General features: G+C 47.3%; 1 protein-coding gene across 1 annotated transcript in view; it reads left to right on the top strand.

Annotated features, from left to right (window-relative positions):
• Nucleotides 1–15,329, top strand: part of F5 (coagulation factor V) — a 728,300-nt gene that overhangs the window by 527,614 nt on the left and 185,357 nt on the right. Inside the window, exons 17-18 of the mRNA XM_069204171.1 lie at nt 736–915; nt 2,409–2,525. Of these exons, the coding sequence (XP_069060272.1) occupies nt 736–915; nt 2,409–2,525 (297 nt within the window). The remainder of the gene's footprint in view (nt 1–735; nt 916–2,408; nt 2,526–15,329) is intronic.

Raw genomic sequence — 15,329 nt, 5'->3', positions numbered from 1 at the left:
GGCTGTATAATCAATAATGTATTCACTACTTTCCTTTTGTTAAAGACAGCCATTGATCTTTTCTCCAGAAAGTTATGACTTTGATGCACTTTATAAGTTCATACTCAAAGTTAGGTATGCATGGTGTGGGTGGGAAGAGGAGACATGAAGTGCAAAGCTAAAGAGAAACGCTTGCAAAAGCAGGACCAAAGAATTATGCACATTCATATATAGAAGGGTGGAATTATACATACAGTTTTTTTTTATATTCACCACACATCGTATGAAAAATCTCTTATCTAAGAAGCTTTTAAGAAATCTTTTCAGTGAGGCCTTGGTTGTCATTTCATTGAGCTAAACCTCGATAGTTAACTTGTTTGTTTTCTCAGTAACTACTTTACTTGTGAAAGAGAGAGAAGAAAGTCATGCCCTGGTAGCAATTCTACCAAAGTATCGCAATTACTCGGGCCTCGCCCCAATCCATTGTTATTTTGCACACTATGCCACCTCAGTTTCTACACAGCCATACGCACATCGATCTTGGCCAAGCCCCAGTGGGAGCAGTCCAACCGGAAGTGCCAGACCAGGTCCTCCCTGACCTCGAACACAAACAAACTAGAACCCGCTAGTTAGGGCTGAACAGTCAAGTATCGCTTAGCTCCAGTGTCACAATGTGCCATAGTGTGTCTTCAGTTCGATTGTGGATGCACCTTTCGTTCTTCCCCAGATTAAACAGTTGCGTCTGTTTACTTTCAGCTATTAACGGCATCATCTACAATCTGAAAGGCCTGAAGATGTACACCAATGAGCTGGTACGGTGGCACCTGCTGAACATGGGTGGGCCCAAGGACATTCACGTTGTTCACTTCCACGGACAGACCTTCATCGAAAAGCAAAATCATGAATCCCAGCACAGTGCATACCCCTTGCTTCCAGGTGAATACTGTCTCTTACTGAAATCACGAGAACTTGGAAAGCTGTTGAGAACTCTCAATATTTGGGTGAGAGCCTTATTCATAATTATGGAGCTGATGGTCGCAGGTGACAAATTTCGCTCTGACCTTTCATGACCTGTCTGTCATTTTGTCTACCTGTGGGTTCTTTTGGAGGGTTGCAAAATGACCTAATGCACATAAATTAGGTAGCAATTGGCTGTGAATACAGTGATAGCAGCCTGCAAGGGGCGGCGGATCTCTGTCCCTGCGTTGGTATTCCTGAAGAGGATAAAAAAAAAAACTTGCCCATATTCATTAAAGAAAGAGGTTTTTTTAATGATTTTTTTTTTGGTGGGGGGCTGGGGTTGTTTCCTGTTTGGAAAGACAGGGTAGTGTCCACTGAGCACTCCCACGCACTCGCAGTGAGTCACAAAGCCCCTATTGCGAGGTGGACTTTTCCGACTTACAAAAGGATTTTTATTCATTGAAAAAACCCTTTTGCTGTCGCAAACCCCTTGATTGGGCGAATTGCTTGATTTGGGGTTACAAAATAGTTAGTATGTCAGACCCTGTGTTGTCAAAAGATCCAATAAGTCCAACTAATTTTGAAATAACGGCAATTACACTTTGTATGTGGATGTTGTTATCCTATGCTGCCACCTAGCGAAAAGAGACACATCACTAAATTATATGTTGTAATGTGTAAATGTGCTATACAAATCTACATTTTCACCTGTTCTTAATATTCGCTTTTCCATTCCATTATGCCTAAATAAACTAGACTAACGCCCTCTTACGTTCTGACCTGAAGCTTTACCTGCTCGAGAACAGAGCACAGTTCGTTTTTATATAGAAAACACATGATTTGCAGCATTTCCATGGGAAAAAAAGGTAGAAATATATTGTTATATTTAGCATGGCGTTCTGCAGGTATATTCTCTGTTCAGTGTGCAGACTGACAACAAGCTAAGGGTCACAGATTCTGCTTCTATTACATGTAACTGATGCGGCTCCGTAGTAACTCTACATGGGCAATGTTTCAAGAAAAACATATTTGTACGTGCTGTTACTAGAAAAATACTCATTTTGAATATAAAAGTAGCCTGTTTTAAACCGATGTGCACCTATTGTGTCACCCGCATTGAGATTCTTTGACAGTGCAGCGAGTGAGGTGTCACCGGGTCCCATGGTTTGATGGCCCAGTGCACTCCAATTGTAGTTGTTTTTCACTTCCAAACGATGGACTAAGGGGCCTATTTTCTATTTGTTTGGCACCCTTACTACACCACTTATGATTTTTCCTCTACATTAATTTGAGTGCTTCAAAGTTACCACAACCCTTAACAGCCCAAATAGGTCCCTTCACTGTCCCCCTCATAGGTCTAGGGACGGCCATTCTATCCGCCTTTAAGTTTGGGAATTGCCTTAACACGATTTAATACGGAGCGATTTCGTGTCCTTTGCTCATAGTTATTTTTTCTTCTTCTTGTAAAGGTGCCTTTGCCTCCTTAAAAATGAAACCCTCAAAAGCTGGTACGTGGCTTTTGGATACAGAAGTAGGAGAATTTCAGCAAGCGGGGATGCAGGCATCATTCCTAATTATGGGCTCAGGTAAGAATGTGATGTGATGTGATTTTAGGCAGCACTATACTATATTAATTGATCTTCTAGAATACAAATGGTTCCTTTGCTCCAAACGCCCAGCAAACATTGATAAGGTTTAACACAACAGTCTAAACAAGAAAGAAATACACTTTAAAATTTGAAATGTTTCCAGGGCCGGAGCCAACTAGCGTTGTGAATGACAGTTTCTGTGTTATGTTCCATGAGGGTCCATGACCCATTCTATGGAATGTTAAGTGCTGGAGTACCTGTTGCCATGTTTCGCAGATGGATTATGTCATACGGTTGAAACTCTGAGTTACCCCTCTTCCTCTGTACCTGGGAAATTGTGGTTGGAATGTTGTACTGAGATAGGCAGGGCCACTCCTCATCTCAGACCCCGACTGAAAGAATTATGTACAACCAAATATATGATGCTGGCTTGACCTGAGACTGGACAAAGGCAATGTTGACTGGTGTGGGGGAATTTTGAGAAACACCAAGGACAGAAGCGAAACTGCGTCTATCATACTCTTCGGTGCTGCATGGTGAGGTAGAGATGAAATGGGTGAGGTTACCCCAGAAGGCACGCGGTCGGTGCCCAGACCGACAAGTGGAGAGGAACACAAAGATGGGAATAAGTGATCAAGAAACAATACTGTTGATAAAGAGAAGACAGAAGGAAAGATTTTGAACCAGAGCGAGGTGAAAGACTGATCAAAGACACACACGTCCGAATCCGACGGCTGAGAGAAAACAATCTAACAAAGTAGTCGATGCCCATGCACAGTATCACCGAGGAGAAGTCACTCGATCCGTGACTCAAAAATGTTTCTTCAAAGAAAAACAATTTGCAACACTCCAGACCCAACACTAGATGGCAGGAGTGTGCAGAGCATGTGAAACTACAGCCCCACATGCCTTGAACAGATGCTTATTGGGTAAGAAACATTTTCCATACATTGTTCTGCTGCAGACTTTTTTCTTTGATAAACTTCAGTGGTACCATATCTTCATTGTGTACGACTTAAATAAACTGTTCCTTAACAGAAGAAATGTTAAGTGTTATATGCTTGGGAGCAAATTCCACAATTTACTAAAAAATGAAGGCGCCATCACTAATCGCAAGTTTATTTTTGGTAGTGCATATAACAATTCTAAATAAATTCAATAGGCATTTATCCAATTTTTGCTGGTATATTGTACAGTTTCTCCAAACTGGAACACATTTGTTATGCTGTCAGGACATGTGTCTAAAAGTCGGGGTAGTGTTTTTACCTTTAGTCAGAGAAATGTAATCTTCTAACTTTACGCCCTCTTCCTTATTTTTATCAAGTCAGTGAAATGTAATTTTCTAACACTACTCACTGTTCCTTATTTTTTATCTAGTGCTAACTAAAGGAACCTCATCCCAAAGTAAAATCGATGACAAAGTAGCATTATCTGTGGCATATAGAAGTACATTAATTGTTTTTTTTTAATAAAGAAATTTTATTGATTTTGCAAAAGGAAAAAAAAAACAGTTATACATATTGATGAATTGGTGCCAACGGGCACTAAACAGTGGTCATTCCCAATGTCCCAGACAACCCCTAAGCGCTTAGATTGTACATCTCTACGATGGTGTATTTCGTAAGTAACTCGTCCCACATAGGAGAGAGGGAAGGTGGTGTGTGTTCCGGCTCACCCTTTTGGTGTGTCATTCAGTTTGTGGTGGCAGGGTAATCTGTTGTGGCTTCCCACTTTCCCCATATCTTGTTATATTTTTCGGGGGAACCCCTAGCCTCGTATACTAGCTTTTTACATTGAGCACACCAGTCCAACCCCCGTCTCCACTTCGCCAGAGCTGGTGCTTTATTGGCCTTCCAGTCCGCCATGATGTCTCTTTTGGCTACTAGGCATGCCACCCCTAGAAAGGTTCGTTCTGGTCTTCTCAGCCCAGAGTCCTCCATGATACCTAGTAGGAATATCAATGGTGTCAACTCCGTATCTACCTGCAAGACCGTTAAGATCTCTCGCGATATAGCCCCCCAATATGTTTTAATCACTGGGCACACCCACACCATATGGAAAAAGTCGGCATCTGGACTCATACACCGGGGGCAGTCATCTGTGGGTCGGAGGCCGGAGGTATAATTTGGCGGGTGTAAGGTAAACTGCATGGAGATAGTAGGTCTGTATTAGTCGGAGACGAGTCGTCATCGTTAAGGTATGAGGACCTGCCAGTGCTTCATTCCAGTCCATCTCCTCCAGAGGTCCCACCCATCCCTCCCATTTCCGACGCAGCCCCTCCAAGGAACATGCAGTGGCAGTAATCAATGTACGATATATCTGGGAGATGCCTCCCTTACCCAAGTTCCCCATCAATGCCCTTCTCTCCATAGGGCTACTCTCGGGAATGCTATCTCCTGTCTGTATCTGCGTCAGTAGGGCGTGACGGACCTGGAGATATTTATGGAATTGTGTCTTGTTTAGCGAATAGGTTGCCTGCAGGCTCTCAAAGGAGCGCATGCGTGAGCTCTCCCATACATCTCCCAGTGTGGAGATACCTATATTATCCCATTTCTGGAATCCCTCCAGGCCGGCTACCTCTCTTAAGTATGTCCCATGCCACAGTGGAGTCTGTTGGGTAAGTCGCCCCCACCATCCCGACACCTTCTGGGCCGTCCGCCATCCCTGTAGTACCACCCCGGTCACCTCCGGGACCCCTCGCGAAATCGGGCCACCGTACAGGGCATAAAAAATCCTAGTATAACTCAGTGTCTGGAGTTCCAGCCGGTATGCCGGATCTGTCCATCCCCCCCCATCCAGTCATTAATCACTAACAGCTGCGCAGCCAGGTGGTAGTAGTGAATGTTGGACATTCCCAGACCCCCTTCATAGACATCTCTCTGGCAAGTTGTAAGCGACAGACGGGGCCGGGCACCGCTCCACAGGAACTGGCGAGCTAGCAAGTCCATATCTTTAAACCATTTCATGGGGATAGGATGTGGGAAGTTCTGGAGGAGATAGAGTAGCCTGGGAAGGACAATCATTTTATAGAGAGCGATTCTACCAAGTATGTTGAGGGGGAGGTCCCTCCAACGTTGGAGATCGTTTTTGATTTTTTTGGTTAGTGGAGTAATATTGAGCTCCCACGTTAATTGAGGGAGCGTTGAAACATGTACCCCTAGGTATTTGAAGCTATTCCTCCGCACCGGTATGTTTTGCTGCCAGTCCACACAGTCGCGTGACTGATGGAGGGGAACCAGCAGGGATTTATTGGGGTTCAGAGTCAGTCCTGAAGCCTCCGAAAAAAGATTTAGAATTTTCAGAATGCGTGGGCCACTCTTGGCCGGGTTAGAGATGTATAACAGGACATCGTCCGCGTATAGCGCCACTCGGTCCTCTGGGCACATCGGCCACGGCCAGCCCCCTATCAGAGGGTCTTCTCGTAGCAGTTTTGCCAAGAGTTCTATCGTTAGCGCAAAGAGCAAGGGGGATAATGGACAGCCCTGTCTAGTGCCTCAGCTAATAGGGAATGTGTCTGAGACTACTCCATTTACCTGGACATGGGCCGTTGGGTTAGAGTAGAGTAGTCCCACCAGGCCCCAGAATCTGGGTCCAAATCCGTTTTTTATTAACACTTGTTTAAGGTAGGACCAATCCACTGTATCAAATGCTTTTTTTCGAAGTCAAGTAAAAGCAACGCCAGTGGGGTGTGTGTCAGGGTCCCTCTGTGTGCCAGAGCCAGATGTAACCGTCTAATGCAGTGCCTAGTGCTACGGGCAGGCATGAAGCCGCATTGATCAGGGTGTATCAGGGTGGGCATTGTGTCTTTTAGTCTAGAGGCTAGGATTGAGGCCAGTACTTTGATCTCAATATTAAGGAGTGAAATGGGCCGGTATGCCGAGCAGTTTTGTGACGGAGGTTGGGTTTTAGGGATCACTGCGATTGTAGCTAGGTCAATCCCGGGAGGGAAGTGACCCCTCTGCTCAGTATCCTCATACATTTTAAGTAGGTATGGAGCAAGAATATCGCTACATTTCTTGTATATTTCCGCTGGGAATCCATCTGGCCCTGGAGTCTTGCCTGTGGCAAGGCTGGCGATCGCGTTAGTTATTTCAATAATGCTGATTGCCTCATCCATCCTTGCCTTGGTCTTCTGGGAAACCCTGGCGAGAGTTATGTCATTCAGAAGGGGGGATTCTTTTTCCATAGTGGGCCGAGAGTGTTCTGTGTAGAGGTGTACATAGTAGGAAGCGAAGCTCTGGGCAATCTCAAAAGGTGTCTTAGAGAGGGTACCTGAGTCATCCCTGATTTCGGGAATTGTTCTGTTAACTAGGGTCCGGGTGGCCAGCCAATGGAGGAGCTTCCCATTTTTGTCTCCCCAAACGTATATTCGTGCGGATGATGCCCTCCACATGTGTTTTGCTGACTCTAGTACTTAGTGCTTGATTTCGTCCCGAACTCTGATCAGTTGTCTCATTGTAGAGGCCTCAGAGGAGGTTGTTTGTTGGTGCTCCAGCTTTAGTGCTTCAGTTTCCAACTCGGTCACATGTGAATCGCGAGCACGCTCACGCGCCCGTATGAGGCATTTAGCTTGCCCTCTCAGGGTAGCCTTACAGGCGGCCCATAACGTGCCCGGGGACTGCACCGTTCCTTCGTTTAGTTCAAAATATTGTGTGAGGTGTTCCCTAAGTTCAAGAGTATAATCATTGTCTTGCAAGAACCATGCGTTCAGACGCCACACTGGGCGCCTAGTGGGATCCACTCCGCCCAGCCGGATTCGTACCGGTGCGTGGTCCGACAACCCTCGGCCAGTATCTCTGCACCCGTGATGCCGGTGACGTCAAGGGCCGGCATGAATACCAGATCAATTCTAGAGTGTGCCCGGTGAGCGGCCGATGTGTGTGTATATTGACGTTCTCTGGGGTGCCAGGTTCTCCACACTTCACACAGGCCAAGGCTTTCAGCCCAGTCGTTAAGGTTCGTGGCTCGGGAGGACCTGCCCACAGTAATGTCTCCGGATACATCTAGTCTGGGGTCTAGGACTGCGTTAAAGTCTCCTCCTATCAACGTGGTTCCCTGGGGGTGTCTCGCTATTACCTGGCGGAATGAGAGTAAAAAGGCGTTGAGTCCTGCCGGGGGGGGCATATACGCATATGAGATTTAGGGGTGAGCCGCGAAGCAGCCCCGAGACAACTACAAATCTGCCCTGCGGGTCAGACAACGTATATGTGATCACCATAGGCAGCGAGCGGTGGAGCAGGATGGCCACACCTCTGGAGCCTCTGGAGAAGCCTGCGTGGTAAACTCGATCGAATCCTCCTCGTGCAAGCATAGGGCATTTGGTTTCCAGAAGGTGGGTTTCTTGCAGTAGGACCACTGAGGGGGAGTACCTACGGAGAGTATTGATTACTGCGGATCTCTTGATCTTGTCTAATAGACCGTTCACATTCCAGGAGATGATTTGTGTCTAGGAGGACCCTGCGTGGACTGTGCGGGAGTCTTACGTTGTCGGGTGTATGCCAGCGGACAAAGGAATGACTATTCTAACCGGAACAGTGCACTACTAAAGTTGTGAAAACCAGTCAACAAACTGTAGCTATCTATTCCCAACTCAAACTTCTTACCCCCCAACCACCCCCCACCCCATACTCCCTCCCTGGAAGCATCTGTCGCCCTAGTCCCCAACCTGAACAAAACAGCCAATGAGGCTGTCATAGGAGTGGAGTGATGGACCCCTCCATTTAGTCGGATCTCTTACAATTGTTCACAAGAAGTCAGGCCAGATTTGGCAAACCTCAGAGAGGGGAGGAGTCGGATCACCGGCGGAGCCCCTCGAAGGGGGGGCCCCACGGGGCGACCCGGACCCTCTGGTTCTCCCCGGCACTTCCATCGGAGCTTCGCGCGGCATCTCAACCGAGCACCGGAGATAGGCTCAAGCGGTCATCGTCTCCAGCCCGCGCCCGGTCCCGTGACTCCAGGGGCTCGCCGGGTGTTCCTTCCCCTCGGGGGTCGGGCCCCCCAGCCGCTCCTTCTTCCACGGAGGCGTCTAGGTCATTTTTCCTTCCCTTCCGGGATCTAGTACGTTTACGGCTCCTCCGGGGCCCCCCGGTAGGCAGAGGATCGTCGTGGGAGGATACCCCCTCTCGTTTTGTAAGTCTCTTGCGGGCCCCTAAGCCCTCCTCAGTGAGCCAGTCCCATGCCTCCTCCGGGGATTCGAAGAAGTGTGCCTTGCCCGCCATGATGACTTTGAGTTTCGCAGGGAATAAGAGCATGTATGAAAGTTGCATGGCTCTAAGTTTTTGTTTAACCTGTTCGTATGAGCGCCAACGGATCTGGACCTCCCGGGTGTAGTCTGGGAATATAAAAATTCTGTGATTTTCCCATTGAAGATCCCCGAGCGTCTTGCTTCTTTAAGGATGTTGTCCCGATCTCTGAAGTTGAGGATGTGTGCAATCATCGGGCGCCGGGGGCCGCCCGGTGGGGGACGCGGGGCCAGGGCTCTATGGGCGCGCTCCACCGCAAACCAGGGCGAAAGAGTTTGGTCTGGCATCCAGGTCCTAATCCAATGCTCCAAGAAGTCCGAAGCTTTATCTCCTTCTACTCCCTCAGGAAATCCGACAAGGCGTAGGTTGTTACGTTGCGATCGATTTTCTGCATCCTCTGCGCGGCGGTGTAGCTCGGATGTTCGTGTTTGTAGCTGGGCCACTTTAGTTCGAAGATCAGCTAATTCGTCTTCGGTTTGGGAAACTCGGCCCTCTACTTCAGTGATTCGACTCACCGCATTTCTGAGGTTTTGCCTGATGAGGCCCACATCCTCACGCACTTCCCCAATTTTGGTCTCCACGGCTGACTGCGATGATTGAATGGCTTGGAGAATAGCACTTACTCCATCTAGTGCTGGGCCTCCAGTGGCTGTCTCCCCTTCTCCCTTAGGGCCTGCTGGTGTTGTAAATTGGTCGATCTTTTGCTGCTGGGAGGGAGGGAGTTGTTTGTTCGTTCTGTCTTTCCCCATTTTGTCTCAGGGGGTTGGAGGTGGCCTCTCCGGCTTTTACCGCTGCCTCGTCTAGGTTCTGCACCCTTAGCGCATTCACAGGGGGGAGTTTGCGGGAGTGATATCCTTTAGGTCATACGTGTGGTCTTCATCTCAGTTTCCTTCCCGGCTTCCTGCAGTCGTTAGCCCACTAACTCAGAACATGGAGTTTCTCTTAATTCTCCCTATGGTTGCTCCTGTCCCTCATCCGCCTGTCGCTTTGGCCAGGTTGGCTGGTATATTAACGATAAGCTCAAGTATTCAGAGGAGTCATTCCCCAGCATTTAGCATCGACGTTCATGGGGACCTTGCTTATTAACATTTTGTGTGTGGTCTCTTTGACAGAAGGGGGACTGGAATCATCGCCTTGCCTACTGTTCCACCTGGGCCCGTCAATGATTTGTTTTGCTCAGTGGCCTCTCTTCCGGGGGGGGGAGCCCCCTCAGCGCCGTGTCCCCGGGCCCGGAGGTCCACCGGGGGGGCCGCCGCCCGTTTCACCCCTAGCGCCTGCTCGCCTCTGCCGCAGTTCAAACGAGGGAATCCCCACTGGAGCGGAGCGCTTCTCTCCCAGGCCCGCGCCTACTTGACTCACGGGGCGCCGGGAGGTTCCCACTCGCCGGAAGTGTTGTTTTCGAGCCTGGGGGGCTCGGATGTCAGAGCCTGGCCCAGGCAGTCCTCACGGCATTTGTAGCTGCCCGATTCACGGTGCTCGCCTCGTCTGCACCGCTCCTCCGCGTGGGGGGCTCAGTCCCGGCCCCAGCGCCCTCCGAGCCACACGCAGCAGCTCTGCCCGCGCCGGCAAGCCAGTCCTCAGCCTCGGGCCCAGCAGGGCGCCGCGAGCCGATCCGCCATCTTGGTTTTCACTTTGTCTCTGTCGCTCCGGTCGCGTTCAGCGCCCGCGGTTCGGAGCGCACCGCCGCTGGCCCCAGAGGGTTGCCGAGAGTTCCGGAGCCCGTGGGAGCACCCAGGGTGATTTTTAGGGTGTTGTGGCAGTCGCTTCTTGAGGCGGATGACGGAGGGGTCCAGAGCACTCTCAGAGTGCGACCGCCATCTTGACGCCCAAAGCCACGCCCCAGAAGTACCTTAAATTTAAGTAATGTAATCTAAGCAGAAGCTGTGTAGGTGTTGTAGTGAATTTGCCCACATACAAAATAGAAGGTTATATTATTAATGTATATAAGCATGGCTCTATCTGCGATGGTTTATGACTGGGCTGGTGTCTGTTCCACAACATCCGTGATATAAAGAAATTATTCTTTGCTTATGTAACATATGACCTAAATTTAATTAATAGAATTATAGATGGTAACTGCAAATAACCCAATGCTTTTCAGTGGGAACTTCCAAGTGACATCGGAATACACAAGAAGGCCTCGGCTTGACCTTTCCATGATGTAAGTTACTGCCATGGAACAGCATTCTAATGATTTGGGCTGGTAATTACACAACACTTAGTTCCTTTTTGGACTGGCTAAACGGACTGTCACGGGACATACATTTCACTAAGACTTGCAGTAACAGGGAGCTGAATTTTGCAGACATAACCGTCAAGCACATACATTATACACCGCTAATTACCATGGAATGTAACACGTTTAGGGTACTCCAATCATCCCACACAGAGCCTGTGGGACAGTCTCCCTTGTGGGTGTTTTTGTAAAGAATAAGACACAACTGTGCTGGAAAATAAGACTATTTCCTTGAATCAGATAACTTGATCAACAGATTGTGCAAACAGGAGTATCTTAAAGGATTATTGAAAAGATCTAGAAAAAGAGCTTGGTTTTGCCCTAGGAATTCTTCAGTTGTCCTCAAAACACCTACAAACAATAAACATCATTTGGTATGTGTTACCACATTCTGCATTGCAAGTAATGCAATAAAAAGGTCATCAACAAGTATTGGAATATGGCCAAAGATGAACTTGCCATAAACATCTAGCTACCCTCGGCCTTTAAGAGGGGTAGGACATCATGTTGTCAGATACTTTCTTCCTTCTTCCAAAGAGCCTATGATCCATTCCCTCTGGAGTCTCCCACCTTTGTTAGGTCATTATAAATGTGGCAGCTGAAAAGCATGTAAGTTATGCATGGACACCAAGGAGTTTAAGTATGGAAACTGAAAATTTGAACTGCTTAGCCACACCAATTGCAAAAGCACAAATGTAATCTATGTTGAGGCGGGAGACCGCTGGGGAACATGGCGGCCGCTTGAGTTCAGCAGTCGGGAACTCATTGTTCCGGACGATGACCGGAGGCATGATGTGATTACACAGTGCACAAACTTAGCTTTTGGAGTGGAATTTGAGGTATTTTCCCTCTGCTTTGGTGCCCCTGTACGAAGCAGGGCTGGAGACGCGTACGGTTGGCATCTTGAGTTTAGCAGTGTGGGCGGAGGCTTCCTGCAGTGTGCACCGCGGGAGACGCTGCCTCATCCGTTGCAGCCCCCGCGGCCCACGCGCTATCAGTATCCTTGGCGTTTTGTGAGGCAAAAAGGATCCCCCTAGACGCTGTAATTTGTACCAAGTGGCCGGGGTGGAGGATTGTTTTTACATGACGCCGGCAAAGCTGAGTGCTCGGGCAACTTTTAGAGGCCCTCCGCTTGCATTCGTTCAGCTGCCGCAAAGCGCGCATGAAGGTAAGGGGGCCCCCTCATAGCCGCAAGCTCAGTTACTAGAGGGGTGTAGGCCTGATTCTCCACTTCTACCTTTTTTGAAAAAATGTCCTAAAGACACGGAAATGCAGACTTTAAAAATTTTGGAGAACCCCCCCCCCCTTCTCCGTGCTTCCCTCCCTGAGAACTTAGTAACAAGGGGACAAGTGTAACACCGCGCTCTGACGAGGCTTCTCTTTCTGTCCTCGCGGGTGGAACGCGCTACCGATATTTGGAGCGCTGTTCCCCGCGTTTTTTTACTATGCTTTCTGGGAAGCATATATTTCGTTCCCGGTCGCGCTGCACTTACTTGTAGCCTTTTTTCTTCTGTTGTTGTTGGTGGTGGGTTTTTTGTTGGTCCTTTTGCCTGTCTCTATCCATGTTGTGTCCATCTTGTCTTCTTCGTGTTTTTGTCCCAGCATGCTCTGTTTTTCTTTTATACTACTTTCTTTTTCCTATACTGGTCTATGGGCTTTTCCCAATCCAAGATGGTGTTACTTCCTTTTCCTGTGATGTCACTTCCCTTTTCTCAGTATATAAGTCAGTCAGTCTTGTTCCTCCTTGCGTTGCAAACACTTCCTTCTGGTTGTGCTGTTCGCTCCTGTTCTTTGTTCCTGCTTTTTGCCTTGGGAGATTTTTGCCTGTTCTTTGTTCCTGCTTTTGCCTTGGGAGATTTTTGCCTGTTCTTTGTTCCTGCTTTTGCCTTGGGATATTTTTGCCTGTTCCTTTTTTCCTGCCTTTTACCCTGGATTTTCCCTATTTTTGTTTCCTGTTGTCAAGTCCTGTTTTTTCTTGTTTTCCTTCAGGAGTTCCTGTTAGAGGTTTTTTCCCCAAGTGTTGGGGTTTTTTCCCTCTGGGACTCCTTCTGGAGGGTACGGTCTGCTTTGGCGTAGCCTGTCAAGCGGCACCGTGGCTACTAGAAGGGGTCGCCCTTATCTGGGAGTATCCAGGACCTGTAGAAGACTTGGTGTATTCGCCAATCCAAAACCCAGAGGTGAGAAGTCCAGCGCAGTACGTGACAACAAGACTACGACAAAGAGGTCGATCAAGATCAATCTGAGAAGCAGGTAGAGGCATCTAATCCCTCGTTATCTGAATCACCAGTGGCTTATTTACTTCCACAAGGTCTTGTTGTTCAGAACCTCTTGATCTCACTAACTGAAGAGATTAGAGAAAAATTTGAGGTGTCCGAGCATAATCAAGGGAAAATAAGGGAATCTTGTAACGCACTAGAGAGCAAATTGAATGTGCTAACTGAGAGAATGGGCAGGTTGGAGGCAGTGGTTGCAGAACAAGAGGAACGATTACTTACTAACTCTAATGACATTTCTAAACTGACACTTAAAGAAAAAGCTATCCAGGAGAAGTTGGAATCATTGGAAAATAACTTGCGGAGGAACAATATTAGGTTGTTGAATGTTCTTGAAGGGGTGGAAGGTGATGATATTAAGGGCTACATAATTCTTTTGATTAGAGAGTTCTTTCTGTCTATGGCGCATTTAAAGCTGGAAGAGGACATCCAAAGAATTCATAGAGATCCCTCTAGAAGGAAATCTGACAGGAAAGTGCCCAGGAAAATACTTATTCATTTTGGAACCTACTCTGTGAAAGAGAAAATCCTCTCTGAAGCTCTTAAGGCGGTGTAGTGCTTTTGCTTTTATCTAGTTTTAAGCACTAACATAACACACCAGAAATGCACTTCTGAGGTCAAAGAAGACTTTTATTGTTGTTAATTCTTCCCCAACCACAATTTTTATGAATGACGAATTATTAGCTTTCAAGCACACGTTAATGCACAGTTTGCAATATACACAGCAGGTTATATTTATAAGATATTGAATGCAAAGCAAAACAAATACTTCACCGTGTGGGAAACTATTTACAGCTTCATCTTTCTAGGGTCTGCAAGCTGATGACTCCCTGTCAGCTGCGAGAAAGAGATTCATCTACCCACACGGGATGCTGGCAACTGGCGCCTAGTTCCAGCACGAAGTCAGGCAGATTCGAATCTGAATCTCTGCAGCCTGTGACATTCGTTACAAAGGTGTGCCCCCTCCTCTCAGACTCGGGAAAACTGAGCTAGCCTTTGGAGACTGGCCAGGTCTCCGAGACTACTCCTCTTCCCAAGCTCAAGCGGAGAAAAACAACCAGTGTACCCTCTCTTATCAGGTCTAGTCTACTGTGAGAAAAACATCTTGGTTCATCTTGTGCAAAAACACAGCTTGGAAAAATACAGCTTGGATTCTCAACTGCTATGTCTAACTCCACGTTAAAGGCAATAGGCAGCTAACCTAAATATCAAATGCAATGTCTAATGTCATATCAAAGCCTATAGGCAGCTGAGCTGAATACAAAATGCAATGTATAATATCATGTCAAAGCCAATAGGCAGTTAAGCTGAATACAAAATGCAATGTATAATATCATGTCAAAGCCAATAGGCAACTGAGCTGAATACAAAATGCAATATATAATATCATGTCAAAGCCAATAGGCAGAATATCTAATAGCATGTCAAAGCCAATAGGCGGCTAAACTGGATACAGCATGTCAAAGCCAATAGGCAGAATACAGAATATAATTGCTAATGCAATGTCAAAGCCAATAGGCGGCGAAACTGGATACAGAAAGTAATGGCTAATGCCATGTCAAAGCCAATAGGCGGCTCAACTGAACAAAACATACAATGTGCTACTGGTGAACATTGAGCAACTAATATGCGCAGTGGTGAAACACAAAGTCATTGGTCAAACAAAATTTATCAAATGGCAGTACAGGCGGGCAGTTTTTCCAAGGGGGATTGGTCTTTTCGGATACGATCGGATGTCTCTAAGGCAACATCAGATAGACAGTGGGAATTGGGTAATTTCATGCAGGAGTTTAGATCTTTTGGTGCTACAGTTCAGATGAGGTTCCCGGCGTCTCTAAGGATCATGTGGAACAATAGAATGTACAATATTAGGGACCCTGTTGAAGTTCGGGGCTTAATCGAGAAGATTAAGGTATCACATTGATGGAACCTTTTTATAGGAAATAGTTGTCCGGAAGTGAGCTCAGATGGGTTGTAATATGCACCTTGTCAGAATAGTAGGGAGGGTTCCCACGGGAGGGGGAGAGATTTGGTTGATTTTTGATATTGG

This window comes from Pleurodeles waltl, chromosome 8, assembly GCF_031143425.1.
Source record: "Pleurodeles waltl isolate 20211129_DDA chromosome 8, aPleWal1.hap1.20221129, whole genome shotgun sequence".
NCBI classification, from domain to species: Eukaryota; Metazoa; Chordata; class Amphibia; order Caudata; family Salamandridae; genus Pleurodeles; species Pleurodeles waltl.
This window is presented reverse-complemented; position numbering and strand designations above follow the sequence as displayed.